General features: G+C 36.4%; 2 protein-coding genes across 4 annotated transcripts in view; one reads left to right on the top strand and one right to left on the bottom strand.

The window, feature by feature from the left end:
* The window catches only part of LOC107585540 (E3 ubiquitin-protein ligase CBL), a 45,056-nt gene extending 36,423 nt beyond the window's left edge, over window positions 1-8,633 (bottom strand). For all 3 annotated transcript variants that reach the window (XM_016272586.1, XM_016272588.1, XM_016272587.1), the window contains exons 1-2: window positions 8,396-8,633; window positions 1,462-1,709 (exon numbers count right to left, since the gene is read on the bottom strand). In XM_016272586.1, coding sequence (XP_016128072.1) covers window positions 1,462-1,709; window positions 8,396-8,542 — 395 coding nt within the window. In that variant the 5' untranslated portion in view covers window positions 8,543-8,633. The remainder of the gene's footprint in view (window positions 1-1,461; window positions 1,710-8,395) is intronic.
* Window positions 8,634-10,531: 1,898 nt separating this feature from the next.
* On the top strand, window positions 10,532-13,200 carry drc12 (dynein regulatory complex subunit 12 homolog). Its single transcript, XM_016272590.1, has 6 exons — window positions 10,532-10,660; window positions 10,784-10,849; window positions 10,955-11,074; window positions 12,214-12,306; window positions 12,419-12,549; window positions 12,956-13,200. Exons 1-6 carry the CDS (start codon window positions 10,591-10,593, stop codon window positions 13,082-13,084), a joined length of 609 nt encoding a protein of 202 aa, XP_016128076.1. The 5' UTR covers window positions 10,532-10,590; the 3' UTR covers window positions 13,085-13,200.
* The last annotated feature ends 4,713 nt before the right edge of the window (window positions 13,201-17,913 follow it).

The following is a 17,913-nucleotide window of genomic DNA, read 5'->3' as shown; positions in this document are numbered from 1 at the left end:
TATGATGCGATTTCAATTTTTCCTTTCTCTTTGGAGTGTTACAAGCTCTTGGTGCATAAAGAAGATCTGTAAAGTTGCAAAGACTAAAGTCTCAAATCCAAAGAGATATTCTTTATAAAAGTTAAGAGTCAGCCACACCTACCTAAAACGGCTCATTCTAACATGCCCCCACATACCACCATCTGGGAAGATTTGCATAACGCCGCCCAAATGTTCACGCAAAGAAAGGCGGCGTAACTTTTATTCTCGCTGTAGTATTGTTGCCGCCGCCGCCATGCCGTGAAGGCGCTGTGTGCTTCGTTGTGAAAGCGAAACTACTTAGTTAGGCCTTCCAAAAGAGGACGATAACGGCATCACAATATGGTAAGGGACGTAACATTTCCGTCACACACTTGAGGAATTCGGCCAATCACAATGCACTGGATAGCTGGCCAATCAGTGTACCCCTCTCTTTTTCAGACCGATGAGTTTTGTAAAAATCGACACGTTTCAGAAAGGCGGGGCATAGAGGAGAAACAATAATGTACAGTATGTGGAAAATAATGTGTTTTTTGAACCTTAAACCGCATAAACACATTTCATTACCACAAATACACAAAATAATGTTATTTTTAGCAACATCATATGACCCCTTTAAGCATCCACTTTTAAAGTTTTAAAGTAGTTCAAACATAATCCAATAGCATTTGAAACATCACATTGGGTTCAAAGGTTTAGCAGGCCCATTAAACGTCATTTTCATACACAAAAGAAATGCAGAATATGATTTTCATATATGACATACATTGGCATCTATGGGCTGGAAGGCTGTGCTATGAAAATGAAAGGTTGCATTTGTAGGTTGCATAAAGACAATGAAAAGTGAGGCAGGAGAATATGAAGATGAATAACAAACGATATGAGGCTTTTAATGAAGGTTACACCTGGAGACTCTACAACTGACCTTTTACTTGCAAGGTCTTAGCCTCACTTACGCTCTTCCTTTTGTGACTGGTCCTATTTGCATTACACATTCTTCCTCGGTCCGCTCACACGAGCCCGTTGTTTGCAGGAGAAGCAGAAGAACCACATGCCTGATATGATCTCTGACCACTTACATGCTCTACTCATTTGTATCTTTGATATACGACTTGAGCTCCAGTTTAACTTAATGTAACCTCTACTCAAATTCTTTGAAGAGACCGGTTTCACATGATTCGAGGACTGACGAACCATGTTTTGCTTCTTCTGCTTTTGTCTCCCTCACTGAATTAATATGCAGGACATTCTAAAAAATACGAACTAGCTCAGGAAATGTCTGAACAGAGCTGGCTTGAGATCTCTGAGCTCTGATTTCACACCTAACGCAACGCTTCGTCAAATGGAAAATGCTAACACCTTATTTGGTCACTATAGATTGTACTTAACACATCTTTTTGGTCATCTGACATATTTTAAATAGAGATGGTGTCAAAAACTCACCTGGGTTGAGAGTTCTCCTCGAACATTCGCTCTTTGCCGTCTTTGAACAGGCTTATGGTCTGTTTGGTCTTCTTGGTCAAGTTCTCCATGAAAACGCGGAAGTACTCGTTGTCACCCAGTGTTTCCATCTTGCCTTCATAGCGGGATAGGATAGTGCGGAGATGCTGGTAGGTGTCTGGTAACAGGTCCAGGATGTACGGAGGACTGTTCTTCAAGGCCAACTTGGGGTTCTGGCATAGCCGGACCACCTACAAAACAGCAGAGAAAAGCAGATGATGTTAAATATGGTATCTTTTCAAAACAGTGAGCAGCAAAAGTGAAAATGGTGGGTTGCTACAATACTGAGAAAGCCAGAAAACAATTCTTCCATTAATAAATAAAGTTCAAAAGAAAAGCTTTATTATTTATTTGAAATTTTTCTATCATACTAGACTAGTCTGTACTGCCACTTTTTTGAATAAAAGTATTTGTCCTTTCCAAAAATAATAGGCTAATTTCTTTCTTAACAACTCTAACTGACCCTGAAAGGTAGTGTACACAAAAGATTGCAATAGCATAAAGCTAATTTGCTCATAAACTCGTGTTTTATACTATGATGTTGCACTTCCAAAACTCACATTCATGTTTAATTCACTTCATTTTTATTACAGAGCTTTTCACAATACATGTCGTTTCAAAGCAGCTTTACAGAAAAACGTATAATATGTGTGTTTATATTTGTCTGTTAACACAGCAGCCAACAAGCTCTGTACAAATATTTTGATACAAATATTCTGTACAATTCTCCAAAGGCGCATTAAGTTGACTATCGATCAAGAAAAGAGAACTGTAAACTAACCTCATATCCTCTGCGGGTCAACGTTTTGCAAGTTTTCTCTTGCAGTGTGAGGGAAAAATAAAAACTACACTGACAGGGGCTTTAAAACAGTTAACTGAACCATAAATACACACACAAAACTTTGAAGGTCACACACCAGAGAGAAGAATCTAGTCCAAAGAATTTTTGTGAGCTACACATGATGACAACTGTGTTTGCACAAAAGACACAGTTCTGCAATCTACAGGACTATGCTGTCATCTCAATTTCCTCAACATTTACAGCTGGTGACTGGGAATGACACTGTGTACTTTGCAGCTATAGGGGTTTAATGCTTGATTAGGGTTGGACGGCATGATAAAAAGGCTGTTTAAAATGGTATTGTATACCATGGTATTGTTTTCTGTCAACTCAATGAGAAATTAATGCGTTTAATAACTGTGTTGTCCTACTTTTGCATTAAACACTTAGCATTTAAAAATAGGAGTTTAATAAAGTGTAAAACTATAAAGGCTTTATTCTTGTCTATTTTTAATTAATCTATTTTTACTTTATATAAAATATTCATCATAAAGAAATAAGCCTGACATCAGTGCAAAAATACCCTGATGCTATGTAACACTTGTGTTAAAATGTAGACTCAAAACAGTAAAACTAGATGTTAAAAACATATACCAGTAATTCCAACTCTTAATTTAGCCAATTTGATTAAAAATTAGGGGTGTAAATCGGATGGTTCATCACCATACGATATTTGCCGATACTTCAAAAAATTCTCGATACGATTCGATACAGGAGAATATCGAATGATATATCGATATTATTATCCTTAAACAACCATCTACACTTTTATTAACTCACAAATGCAACCAAAACATATAACATAATATAACTTAAATTTTCACATCCTGTTCCTCAATTGGGACATTCACAACAAAAATAGGCCTACACTTTTTTTTAAATAATAAAGAAAAATAATAATTAAAAAAAATAACAACACACACAACAATGGTAGTCTTAAGATATGACAACAGTCAAGACAGTCTTTCAGGTTTCTGTGCTCAAATATGCAATGTGTAAAATAACGTAAATCCTCATTAGGAAACAACACAAACGAGGTACTCCAGTTGTAGGGAAAAATATATTAATGAAGAAAAATAAAGCTGTTAAAACGTTATTTGTGACTTTTTTTGGCTGCTACTATGGTCTCAGTGCTAACAACCTCACAGATAACCAAATAACAAGCAATAGCAGAAAATAAATGCACAAATTAAATAAACAGTGCTTTTCAGGTTTTTCAGGTAGATCTAAAAGAAATTTTTAAGTACAGAAGTGTAATAATCAAATGTAAAATAACACTGCATAGTCTTCACTGTATAGATTAAATATAGATTAATCCTTATAAAAGTTGTTCAGTCAAAATCAGTGAGATTTTTTTTCTTGGACAGAAGTTTTCTGTTAGTCTGCTTTCACTTTAAGAACGAAAGCACGGATCCAATATACTGATACACATCTCAACTGTTTACGTTAAGACATGCAATAGTCAACATTTGAAGTGGATCTAACCCTTTTATCAAAGTTGTCCTAAAACCAAAATGTGTTCTTGTCTTACCACTAGGGCTGGGCAAAAAAAAATTTATCGATTTTTCGATTAATCGTTTTTTTAAAATGACATCGATTCGATATCGATTCTCAAAAGCCGCGAATCGATCTTTTCCAGTATATATTTCAGCACACATTTAAAACAAGATCTGATTAACGTGAATCTTATCATTAGTCTTCTCCACTAGATGTCACCCTTATTTACCTTGCACGATGTTACAACAGAAATCCTGTCATTCATTCAGCACTTATCATGGCCATACGCGCAATTCGCAATGCTCAGGTGAAATGCTATAGTAATACTGTAATATCTGCAGAAGCATTTGATATCACGCATAAGGCGACATGATTTCCACAATGAATGAATGGCGGATGGCGCACTGTTTTGTTTACACATACTAAAGCGTGGATGACGCTTTAGTATGTGTATGATTCATTTAATCTATCTTTTAAGTAATGAAAATTAAACAAATTTTATTTTTTGGAAAATAAAGGTCATTTAATATTACAATTAAAACATTGAAGAAATATTGAATGCCTATTCCTTAAAAATAAGGTTTTAATAATTTTAGTAGTAGTAGTAGCAGCCTGTTACGTACATTCTACTGAACAGTAATATATTTCTGCCAATGCCCTCAAGTTAAACCGAGCTTTTATTTTGACGGGTTGCCGTGAATACAATTACATTTCTGTGTGTGTATGACATGATGATAGTTTTACTCAAATGAAACGGTCAAATGCTGATGAAGTGACTCTCAGAGCAGTTCTGGAGGTGTTGTTCATGTATTTATGTCCTCATTAGTGAGACGGCAGAGGTTAATATCACCGGAAGCGTCACGCGCGCTTCAGTATGAGTACTACACAAAACCGTGCGTCTGCGCCATTCAGTAACAGAGACACGCAGAATTCATATTTAAATATGAATCGTTTTGCGGCTTAATATTTACAAATACTAGTGGGAGTGTGCTCACGTGTGTGTGCGTGCATCGGGCGGAACTCCGCTGTGTGTGATACAGAGAGCTCGACCATAACGTAGAGACTGAAATGACATGCCGTTGTGTAAATTAGATACATAACATAAGGCTATTTAGTTTGCGTAATAAAAGAACAAGGCATAGACATGTTCTATAAGAAACTTTAAATTACCTCTGTTGTGATCTGGCGCTATAGAGAAAATATAATTAAATAAAATTAACCTGACCTTCAAGGGCCATTATTTTCCCCCTAAAATAATGGCAGGGGAAACACTGTATATATATATATATACACTCATTCCATCCAACCCTACTGGAGGCCACAAAGCTGTTAAAATCGTCCAAGAAAAAAAAACTCCATTCCAGACAATAAATCTTTATGATTAAGCGCATGGCCTCAAACCACTTAATTAGCCAAACAACTTAATGGCTATACTGATGGTCCAATAGGCTTTGCTTTAATTCAGACATAGTGGCTCTCTTCTGTCTGGACTAAAGCTACGTATCATCACCTTCTGAACTACTGATTAAGACATGGGTGGGAAATTTGAGGAAACGGGAAACTGCTCAAATATCACCACCCCAGCAGTTCGAGAAGTGCCGTGCCACGGACGCACGTTCCAGCAATAAGTGTCCGGCGCTGCCTGCAGCTGCTCAGAGTACTTGCAGTCGCTCTTATCTATTTTGTCTTCAGCACAGGACCAGCTGTGATTGGGGGGTGGGGGGCTGTCACCATCCAGTCTGACTTGTGCTCCAAAGCTTCTGGATCTCATGCACCCCCAGTCCTGACAGCTAAAAGATAAGACTGTGGCGACAGGACGTCCCGAGAATTATCAGCAAACATGCATACATCTACGTGTTCACATGCAGACGTGTGTTCATTAGGGCTTCCAGCGATAACCTGAATTCAGAATAATAATACGAAAGTGCGGAGAAAAGTCCGCTTGGCTTCAAGTATGAGAAACTATACCAGGAATTCGATTAAAATAGACATAATTTAAAATGCACCAATGCAATAACGCACTCAAAAAATGGAATAGTGCCATTTAGAGTGTTAAATCTGCATTCATAGTATAAGAACAACCTTATCAAAGTATGCAAATATACAGTCAACAACAACTACAATTGACATGTAGTTTAATGATTACTAAACCTTATGAGGAGACTAATGTGTAGATAATTTGTGTTTGTAAATATGGTGTGAACAACAGATGCATACACGGGGAAAACCCATAGTCAAATACAGAACTTCTATATTAGTTTTTGACTATGTTTTTGCATGTTAAGATTCACAGGGAACAAGCACAACTTGTGTTCTTGTGTATTTGGTAAGAGGTTGAATATTTACAGAGGATTTACAGAATATAACTAAATGGATAACACGAAACTGTTAACTTTGGATAATAAATAGCAAAGTCATGATAACCTTAAAAGTTTGCCATATGAAGAAACATTTCTTTCAGAAAATACTGTTTTGCAAGTGGAACTTCTCCTAATGTCACATTTCCTGAATCACTGATCGTGATGTTCATAATAAATCATTTAAAGGTTTTATAATCTAAGTCAGCAGACTTAACATAAAGTGGAAATTTACAATGCTATGTTGCAAAAACAGAGAGATTCACTTATGAAGGCAATGTGATATGTCACATGTGCACTAACCAAACTACCCAGTGTGAAACTAAACAAATAGGAAGTTGCAAAGTTATCAATCAGCAAGCATTATCTGCTCTTCTCTGTAAAAATTAAATAGTCTTCCTTTGTAACAAGCATCTCAAAATGTAAATTAAAAGCCATCTTTAGTATCTAGCATCAACAGGATAAGTTTAAAATAAGCCCCCCGTGACAGATGCACCGTTTTGCTCACGTATCAGTGTGAAGATCACAGGAAGTGTGAGGTCAGTAACCACAACTTTTTTCCATGAACTGCAGCTTTAACTTTCGTATTGTGAGGCAGCAAATTCAACAAAAGAAAACCACTCTGGTAGACAGATGTTCACATAAACGGTTTAAGTTTTAAAGTTTTACTAGACAAGCTGGAAAAAGATTCTCTGTCAGTTGATTAAATTCTTAGTTCATTACTTAGTATATTAACTCTGTATAGTCTGAGATATGAAAAATATCTTTCTTTGAAGTGGAACACTTTATTGAAAGTATATTTACAGTGTAAATTTTATTTTATTTTTTTAAATCTAAAAAATAATAATAAAAAGTTGCATATGCGTTTTACATTAGTTTTTTTTTATAGCTCATAGTATGATATAATGAGAATATGGTGCTCACACTTGAAGAAAATACCTCAACGTTATTCAAAGGCATGAACTGAGGAAAAATATGAAATTTGGTGCAGCTGCTGTTATCTATTGCCAAATTCTGAAATTCTGTTGTATAGTAATCTACATCAATAACAGATCTTTATAATAGTATAGAAGAGCATTTAGGCTACATAAAATGCTGAGTTGCTTCAGTCCATTAAATGTTCATTTTAAAATATTAACAATATAGAAGTTATTCTTGTGTTTACTTCATAAAAAAAGCTGAACAACCTGAAGGTGGACATCATTACAATTTGACAAAGGCTTTTTTCTTGCAAAAAAGGTATGAACTATCAATCAGAGGGCAGAAGGCATGTAGCAGATTGTGTGTTGTTTTGATCATGTTGATAATTTAGAATTCTTAGAAATGCACATATCAAATGATACAGTAGGCTTTATAAGGTTAATCAGGTGTGAAGTAAGGACTCTGTGCCTAGCAGCTACATCCATACCTGATCATAAGATCAACCCTACTTAGATCTGCATTAAATCTCAAAACAACTAGCTTTTAATAAAGCTGCATATTTAGCTTCATACGCTTGGGACACAACAGTTTATATTTCACTTAAAACAGATTCCAAGTGAAAAAAAAGTGATATGACACTTCCTGTTTATCCCAAAAAATCTACATAGAAACAGGAACAAGAGCAGTGGTTTGAAAGAGCAGATCAATCCAACAACTGCCCACTATCCACGTCTACACGGAGTAAACGCAATTTAACCAACCGACTGACCAGCAACAAGATCAGTAACGTCACACACTGGTTGCTTAACCAACTTTGGGATTTCCACGCTGGTCATTTGAGCATCCTGAAGGAGTCACTTTTGAAGAGATATGGCCAAACCATTCCTAGTCGCCTTACCATATAAACAATATTTAACGTTAACGTTACCAGTTAAAGAAATGCCACAAGCTATTAAAGCTAGCACAACTAGCACAGGACCCTGTACCACATTCACGAGTCCTACTAGGCAAGCTGTGGTGTACGAGTACGGCAAATGACCTACTCTCTAAAACGAGATATTCCCAGAGTATTTGGCCAGCTGAATATAGTTTTTTAGCCTGCAAACCATTGAGCTAATTGCCTTAGCAGAGCTGCCCTGCCATATTGCATTAGGACTCCTCCGTGCAGGCCATCCGGCTAAGCTAACAAGAGACCGAAGCTGCTAGCTACAGCGTCTCTCTCTGGTATCTTTCTTTTGTGTTTTGATTAATAGCCACCCACCTTATCCATGCATTTCCAGCATTTCTCCACCGTCTTTTTGTCCACGGCCCCGGGCTGGTGATGGGAGTGGTGGAGATGATGGTGAGGCTGAAAAGCGTCCTTCATCATGCCAATAAGCCCCCCACCTTTCTTCAGATTTCCTGCCATATTCGGAGTCCGGAGTGGTCTTTACCTAGTCAAAATATAACTGGGATCGGATACCCCCCGGTGAGGACAGCGCCCGAGTCCGGTTCGAGCGAGGGTCCGTCAAGGGGGGGGGGGGGGGGGGGGGGGGGGGGGGGGGGAGCGCTTTATCGATGCAAGACTCCCATTAAATCCCCCGTGCAGAAAACCACCGTTTCACGCTGTGTTGTATACGCTCGACTAGTGCGGCGGATCCCGTTAAAAACAACGCGTAAAAATAGGTTTTGATGGGTGTCTGGACGTGGAGGAACAACTGCTTTCACATCGACACCCCGTGCGTGATGTTCCCTTTTCCTGCAGCTCTCTCTTTCTCTATCTGTGCGCTTCTGCAGAGCGATGTCCGATTCGTGATCGAATTGTTCATTTGAATCGGATCTTTTAATGAATCAACTGGTTCGGATCTTTTGAATGAATCTGTTCATAAAACTGGTCGGACTGAAATAGTTTAACAGGTAATATTAAATCAGTATGGGGTAATAATACGTGCATACTATATTTAAGATCGAATTGGAATGGTCTTCCAACCCCTATCCGGAAAGCTGACCCTGACAATTTTCAAGCGACAGCTGAAAACTCATCTCTTTAGTAACTATTTAACTTCATCCTAAAAAAAAACTAAACAAAAAAACTTTTTTCTGCAATCTTTCCCTGTCTGTAAATGAGTTATATGATCATAATCATTGCTACAATAATCACATGAAAATGACACATGAAATTACAATAAACACAATCAAAACATAAACACAACAAACCTATGACTATATACAACTTTGATTTAGTTAACAGTAATATTAATCAAAAAACATTACAAGAATCACTTGCAAATAGAGAATAACAATGTGTTGAACAAAAAAATCTAAGAAAATTATTATTTTGTATTTTTCTAGAGTAATATAGAGTAAATATTTTTTAAAAGAGAAAATAAAAACCTACAAAGAAATATAGGAAAGTTTCAAAGCCTGTGTGTTTAGGGACCACGTGATGACCTAATAGCGAAGTGACGTACAAAAATAGTTGAATCGGTTCTTTGAGGGGATCTGTCCGAAAGAATCGATTCGCTGAAATGAATCGGACTTCCCATCACTACTTTTGCAACGGGAAGTTCAGGCTGAGCAAGTCAAGAGCCCTTGCAAGCAAAAAGCGATCACTCACGTCTATTATAAACCCAGCACAGATTGTCTTTCTCCATATGAAAATGCAATATTAGATCGCGAAATAATATCGTATTAAAATAAGATAAATAAACCAGTTCGGGAAATAAACACCGCCTTCGACCCCCCGCTTCCTGTTCCGCCTGTAAGACCTCGCCCTCATTCATGTCTCACATTTTCTCCGCCTCCGTTTTTGCTCCTCTTGCGAATATACGAATCCTACTATGGTGAAAAACACGACTAATGAATATTAAATAAGGCACGTAACCGGAGCACTAGGAAGGTTACCAAGCAACGTAAGCAATGGCGTAGTTAATATTCATGAGCAAAGTATTTGCAGAAGTAGCGTGCTTTCGCCGCCCTCCGGGTTAAAGAGATTCATTATGCAGATTTATTTTTTACACATTTTACGAATTGGTCTAATATATGATGCTTGATTCGCTGATCATTTCTTATCATTTTAGTTCATATTCGCTTTACAAGTATCCAAAAACGAAATTGAAAGAAAAGTAAAAACTTGTGAATAAGAGTTGCCTCAACAGAGCTCCACGTCCTGTACTTAAAAATGAAATAGTGAGATTCTCTTTAAAGAATATAAGCAATTCAGAAATACCTCAAAAGACTTTATTGTCCATAAAACAAAACGACGCGCTTAGCAACTATGCACACTTCCAGGCAACGAGCCGGTAACGTAGTGCAATGCGGATACGTAGAGCAACTGTAATTGGCATTCTGGAGAGGTGATTGGCTAACGTCTCTCTATAACCACGCCCACGCTGCCAGGCGGCTCTGTATACACAATACAGACACAATGAACCTTTTCCTTCAGTTCGAAACAAGCAGATCTAGAATCTTTACACCATGCCACCAAAAAAGAAAGGGAAAGGAAACAGCAAAAAGGACAAGTCCAAAAAGAGCACACCAGAAAAAGGTGTTTTTCTATAAACTATAACATTATATTTTATAAACACAAAATAATGTAGGAGCTACTTAACAACAGTAGCCCCTATTTTATTGACGTGATATATTTCCCTTTTTTTCCCTAATCATACAGATGATGGACTTACAGAGAAGTATCGGAGAAGTGCCTTAGACGTGGCTGTTTTAAAAGAACATCTTGGTAAGGCAAATATTCAATTGGCCTGTTCTAGGAGTTGTTGTCTGTTTGCTGATGTCCAGTTCTATTAAAACATTAAGAAAGGAACTTCTCTACAAATCTCATCAGCTCTGAGGACCAGTATAACGCGTCAGGCCACAGCAGTGAGAGATGACTTGAAAAGTCAAATCAGAGATCTGGAGCAGGTGCTCAGGCAGGAACGATCAGACATGAAGGACATCACTACAGGTCTGTATAAAGTCTATTTCTTTATTCCAGGTTTATTGATATAGCACACCTGCATGAAACAATGTGCACGCCATAACACTCATGTTTTATGCTGTATTGTTTTGGAAATACTTGAATGAAAATGAAAGTGCATGTTGCAGTCTACAGAACAAAATGTTTGCTTTTATCCAAACAGACACTTTATGTCTCAAAAGGTTTCACTTAATTAATATCTTGAAGCTTCCCCACAGATCCTGGTGATACTGAAAAATCTTTATTTCTAACATAGATAAAATTAAGTTATAGGCAGTTTCATAGACTTCATTATTTCATAAACTTGCTCAATATTTCTGAAGACACCTAATGGACTTTAGTTTATTTTTTTTTTTTAAATCACATGATTATTTGATCCACAGCAGGTCCTAAAATTCAAAATGAAAGTTTGGATTGAAAGAAAGAAGCATTTATTTGAATAAAAATACAGTAAAAACTGTTATATTGTGAAATATTATTACAAAGATATATTTAAAAATGTAATTTGAATTTTCATCAGTCATTACTTCAGTCTTCAGTGTCACATCATTGTTCAGAAATCATCAAGAATCATTTTATTATTATCAATATTATTTATAAATATATATATATAGAGAGAGAGAGAGAGAGATTTTTTTTGGGAGAAAGTTTAAGAGAACAGCATTTATTTGAAATGGAAAAATTTTAACGCTATACTGTAAATATCTTTACTGTCACTTTTGATTAATTTAATGCTTACTTGCTAAATAAAAGTGTTAGTTTCTTCAAAAGTCATTCTAATATGCTGATTTGTTGTTCAAGAAACATTTAATATTATAATCATATTTCATATAAACAATTATAATGTTGAAAATAACTTAATATTTTTGTGCAAACCAAAATTATTTATTTTTTCAGGATTCTCTGATAAATAGAAAGATCAAAAGAACAAGATTTTATTTGAAATAGAAATCTTTTATAGATTTGATAAAGATTAGATTTAATTCCAAATCACAAAACATTATAAATGTCATTATATAATAATGTTACTCACCTCTTTATGACTTATGTAAATGTATATTTTAGTAAAGTTTTATCATTGATTTCTAACACAATATGTATTGTATTCTACACAAACTTGATTTCAGATCTCAACCGCCAATATGAGTCCATGGAAACAGACCTGCAGACTAAAGTAAACAGGCTTGAAGTGAGTGTAGATTTGCTTGAGACGCAGCTCGGTAAGTTCAAGCATTAACACATTCAAATTCTCGTGCTTATCATAGGCAGTGTGTGCTCTCCACATGCTCTCCAATCACATGCTGATGACAAACAAGGCCTCTGTTTGATTAGCCGAATGTCAGGTTAAATTAAAATCGGAAAGAGAGCAGCGAGAGAAGACAGAAGCAGAGAAAGACGCCATCATCTCTGACCTCCAAAGCAAACTGGATAGTATGGAGAGAGAGTGTGAGAAGATCCTGCACGTAAGTCAGAGTCACGGCTCTATAAGTGATTAAGTGAAATATCAGTGCTCTGTCAAAATATATATTAGATGCTTGAATGGATGACATATTTGATCAGCATTACACAAGGCTTAGCTTAAATTGCTTGGTGACATTTCAAAGCGTGACAGACTAATCTACCTCAACGAAATGAGGTATAATTAATGCTATAGTAAAACAAATTGAACTGACTGTTAATTAAAGTGTTAACACATCTAATTGCCATCCACAAGGTTATCCATTTCAGCATTTAGTATTTTAGCATAGTAGAGGCCATCTGCACCTCTAAATGCTCATGCCAGATGGCGATACATACCCATTTAATTAGCTACTTTTCATCTTAAATTGAGTACGTTTTTAATAATTGGTGCCTATTGGCCTGATACAGGGCTGTCTGGACAGTTTGCTCTCTCACCTGGTCGAGACGCGGTTGCAGTGGGAAGAACAGAGCACAGACATTCATCAGGAAGTCAAGGACACGCTCAGAGACTTTGGGTTAAACCCGCTTCACATATGAGGACACCTTCGGTTGAGCACTGTGAACAGAACAGGAGCAGGACCAAGACATCTGACCTTTGACATCTGAGCAATTGCACATATATTGCATAAACCAGTTTTCAAACTCCTATATAGTACGGGTCGGTACTTTCTTTTAAAGTAATTAGTAGTTTTAGTTAGTAAGGATGCATTAAATTGATCAAAAGTGACTGTAAAGAGATTTATAATGTTTCAAAATGTTCCTTTGAACTTTCTATTCATCAAAGAATCCTGAAAAAAAGTATTACAGTTTCCACAAAAAAAGTTTTCAACTGATGATAAATGTTTTTTTTTTTTTTTGGAGCAGCAAATCAGCATATTAGAATGAAGGATCATGTGAAACTGAAGACTCGAGTAATGGCTGCTGAAAATTCAGCTTTGGCATCACAGGAATAAATTACATTTGAAAATATATTCAAATAGAAAACAGTCGATTTCACTTGTCACTATATTTTACAACATCACTGTTTTACTGTATTTTGATTTAAAAAAACGCAGCCTTGATTAGAATAAGATACCTCTTTCAAAAACATTAGAAAATCTTTCTCACTAATTGAAGATATTCATATATTCAGTTATACGGGTTTGGGAACAGTGCTAGCTTGTAGCACTATCAACTTCAACTGAGGTTTAAATGTTGATCTGAAGTGAAACTGAAGACTCGAGTAATGGCTGCTGAAAATTCAGCTTTGGCATCACAGGAATAAATTACATTTGAAAATATATTCAAATAGAAAACAGTCGATTTCACTTGTCACTATATTTTACAACATCACTGTTTTACTGTATTTTGATTTTAAAAAAACGCAGCCTTGGTTAGAATAAGATACCTCTTTCAAAAACATTAGAAAATCTTTCTGACTAATTGAAGATATTCATATATTCAGTTATACGGGTTTGGGAACAGTGCTAGCTTGTAGCACTATCAACTTCAGCTGAGGTTTAAATGTTGATCTGAAAGTTGATCTGAAAACAACACAACAACAACAACAAAAGGCACTGTCATCACTTCACCATAAAAAGGTCAAGCTGACTTTAATTGAAATTAGTGACTTTTAAAATTAGTTTCACATTGGGTAGAAGGTTATGAATTCAGTTCGAAAATTAAGACTCAGGACATTCATTTTACAGTTAATTTACCCTAAAGTGAATATTGTTTACATTTTGAATTACCATAACTGATATTAGCATAATTTGATGAAGCAGTTTAATCATTGTGTTTATAGGCCAACTTGTGTTTTGGCCTTATTTATGAAACAAGCAGACTGAATTTCCGTTTAAACAACTCATCCATACAGAATTATCCTACAAGTGTTTTATGATTCAAACTGGGCAGCTGATGTAACGGATAGGCAGAGTACTACAGGTTACTGCATAGAATGGAAGACCAAAAGACAGCCTACTGTTGCACTGTCCACTTGTGAGGCTGAATATATGGCGTTGTCTGTGACTGTACAGGACTGCTTGTACCTAGAGCAGGGTTCCTCAAATCTTACCCTGGAGGTCCAATGCGCTGCAGAGTTTAGCTCCAACCCTGATCAAACTCAGCTACCTGTGATTTTCTAATGATCCTGAAGACATTGATTAGCATGCTCAGGTGTGTTTGATTAGGGTTAGAGCTAAACTCTGCAGGAAAGTGGATCTCGTGGGCCAGATTTGAGGATCCCTGACCTAGAGCAATTACTACAAAACATTGATGGTCTGAACTATGAGTCTAAGGTCTATGAAGACAATCAGGGTGCCATGATAGCCTTAGCAAAAAATCCTGTGTAGAGACAAGAGATGTAAACATGTGGACATTAAAACCCCTTTTGTGAGGTCGGTAATAAATGAAGGCAGAATTTATTACCGACATAATTTTTTTTTTTATTATTGTTTGGTGTATGAACTTTGTATAATTATGTTAAAATGATAGAATAACTCTGCTTACAGAAGTCCTGTGATCCACACCGTTTACAACAGACAGTGCAGTTCATTCTGTCTCCAGCAGGTGTCTCTGTTGGTCTAATTTTCTGTCGCTATTCCAATTTGCACAGCGTTTTCACGTTTAAGTTGATCAAATTTAAAAATGATTTTACTAAAATAATGTAATAACCCTTTAATGCCCCCCCCCCAAAGAATGTGTAGGATGTTTACCTGTTGTGTTCTTAGTATGAGTCCAAGAGTAATGCTCTAATGCCCCTGACAGACGCCAGCTGTTGATTTACGGATGTGAGATTCCCCGAGAGAGACTGTCTGGAAAAAGCTCTACAAACATCATCTCAATACAAAAATCTTGATTACACAGATTATTGTGTTAAAGCAGTTATATGATAAATAACTGACCTTTATGTCACAAAAATTTCACATTCATGGAAAGCTCATGGCACTACAGTGACATTTTCTAATGAAAGCAGAAGAAAGCAAACAAAGACTTTTATTTCACTTAAATCTGTAATGTGACTGACGGTTGTTCTACTCATTTAAGCACTGCTGGAGAACAAAAGGTGGCAAAATGAACATGACATTATCTCTACCCGCACTCACAGGGATGTTAACAGCACTTCCACTGTGAAAACGAAAATGGGAAATAACATTTTGAGCTATGCTGTTACTTACCTTTGATACTATGTTTCAGAACATTAAAAAGAGTCTAAGATCAATGCTGCTGTAGACGACAAACCAGTGATCTGAAAAAGATTTGTAGCAGCATTGTGTCCTTTTAAAGATTGAAAATTGTATCATTTTAGAAGAACGGGCTGTTTTAATATACTGCCTTTGATAATAAATAATTTGTGAAACTGAAAATCACTAAGATGTGGCAAGCCAACACTATTCATAAAACGTAACATTCAAATACCTCTGACATAAAATTACATGTGTTGTTATTCAAGTGCTATAAGTAGGCTTAACTTTGTGGCCATTCACACAGAAAGCATTTTTTTTGTTTTTAAAAACACAAGACGCAAACAAGACACAAGCAACGTTCATCTAGCACAAAAGAAGGCAATTTTATAGGTTAGATGCCATATTGAATTTAGTGCAGATGAAAACAAGGTTGTGAGTGATAGACTTAAAGTCTTTACAATAGCATGTATAAATGGTTATATGTCACTTAACTTTCAAAACTTTTTTAAGGTGTTTTTGTCTCGGAAAGACATTTCATCAGCTGGACAATTGGTAGCCTATGTAAAACAATTTAATTCCTGTTGAGTATTATTACGGCCCTATACCCTGATTAAGGTTTATGGTGCCCCTGCCCCATACAACGCTGGAAATGCAACACGTGCCTGAATTGCAGTCTGACACATTTCGGAGCGCAACAACACACAACATCTAATTTAGTGATGTCATTAAGTGTAAATCAGCAAAAAAGCCAAATTTCCTTCTGTTGGACAAAAACCAGTTGCGACACTAGAAGGAATTAAAGCTAGAGATGCAATTTCATTCTGTGGAAACAGGTTAGAGCTGAATTAAGAAATAAATGGGCTGGAGAAGGGCAGTATGCTGAGAGAGATAGAGGCTCTGCCCTCGGGAATGCATCCGGACTGATTGGGCTGAGAGCTTTGCGTGTCTCACTAATAAGTCCTGTCTTCAGCCCCAACATTTCAGTCTCTGAACAATTCACACTCATTATTATCAAACCATCATAGCGCTGGACAACTTAGTGTTTGAACCCTGGAACTTAAATGGGTTTCCATCATTTAGACATTTGCAGATGTTGAAGATATTTCTTCAGTTTGAAAATACTCAGGATTGAGGCAAACACAAAAGCTCCAAAACAATCTCATGGCAATGTTACATTTTGGCGAATTGGTGGCTAATTTATATGAATTAGTTCAATTTCATTTGCATGTTTTCATATAATATGCTTACACCCCATATATTTAGAGATGGACCTTCATGCTTGCTTCTTTCTAAAAATCAGTTTTGTATAAATTACATTGCAACCTCATCAAATAGTTGTTGTTGTTTTTTCATGAGACTGGGTGGTAAGTTTTCATTGAGCCAAATATTTATATGAAGTATTTAGTAAAGAGAAATTAATAACGCAATCACAAAAGTGTACTTAGTAAGCCATTTTGAGGTCACATGACAAGCCAGATATTATTCTCTTTATCTTGTTAACCCTCCTATTATTGATCACTTTGGATTATGGAATAAACTAGTCATGTCTGAGTGCAAACTGAGCATTTCAATGACATTAGAAGCTTATAACTTTTGCACGATGCTACAATTCTTATGACAGATCTGAATTATTGCTGCATATACATTTTTGGGAATATTTCATTGCTTTTACCCAAATTGTAAATGCTAATTGTAAACTACTTGTTTTAACCTTCTTGTGTAAACAGTCAGTTGTCACTCCAAGCAGTAATTGTCTCCCAAATGTTTTTGCTTGTTTGTTGATTCTTTAAACCAGCTTGTGCCTCTGTGAATCTAAAGCAGATGTGCAGCTGATGCCATGCCCCACATAGTAAACGTGTCACATCTTGAAGTTGCCCCGATTAGAGTTGTCTGCAGGTCTGTGTATCCAGCGAAAACCCACCTGCACATACAGCTTTGCCATTGTTCTTCAGAGCCTGAAACACACACACTCACACAGCCATTCCAGCCTGCAATAGGAAATGAATGGAGCTCTATTTGCGCACCTAGAAAAAGAAATGTTTACAGAGAAGGCCGACAGATCCAAGAGACAAAACCTTCAAGAACAAAGCCAACCTTTCACAGAACTGAACACAATGCCATTTATTTTTGTCAGGCACTAACACCGTATTGAAATATCATGTAGAAATGGATTCAGTTCAATAGAAATGCACAGAAAAAAAA

Source organism: Sinocyclocheilus grahami, unplaced genomic scaffold, assembly GCF_001515645.1.
Source record: "Sinocyclocheilus grahami isolate Dianchi unplaced genomic scaffold, SAMN03320097.WGS_v1.1 scaffold72.1, whole genome shotgun sequence".
Classification (NCBI taxonomy): Eukaryota; Metazoa; Chordata; class Actinopteri; order Cypriniformes; family Cyprinidae; genus Sinocyclocheilus; species Sinocyclocheilus grahami.
The sequence above is the reverse complement of the archived record's forward strand: the minus strand, read 5'-3'. Positions and strand labels throughout refer to the sequence as shown.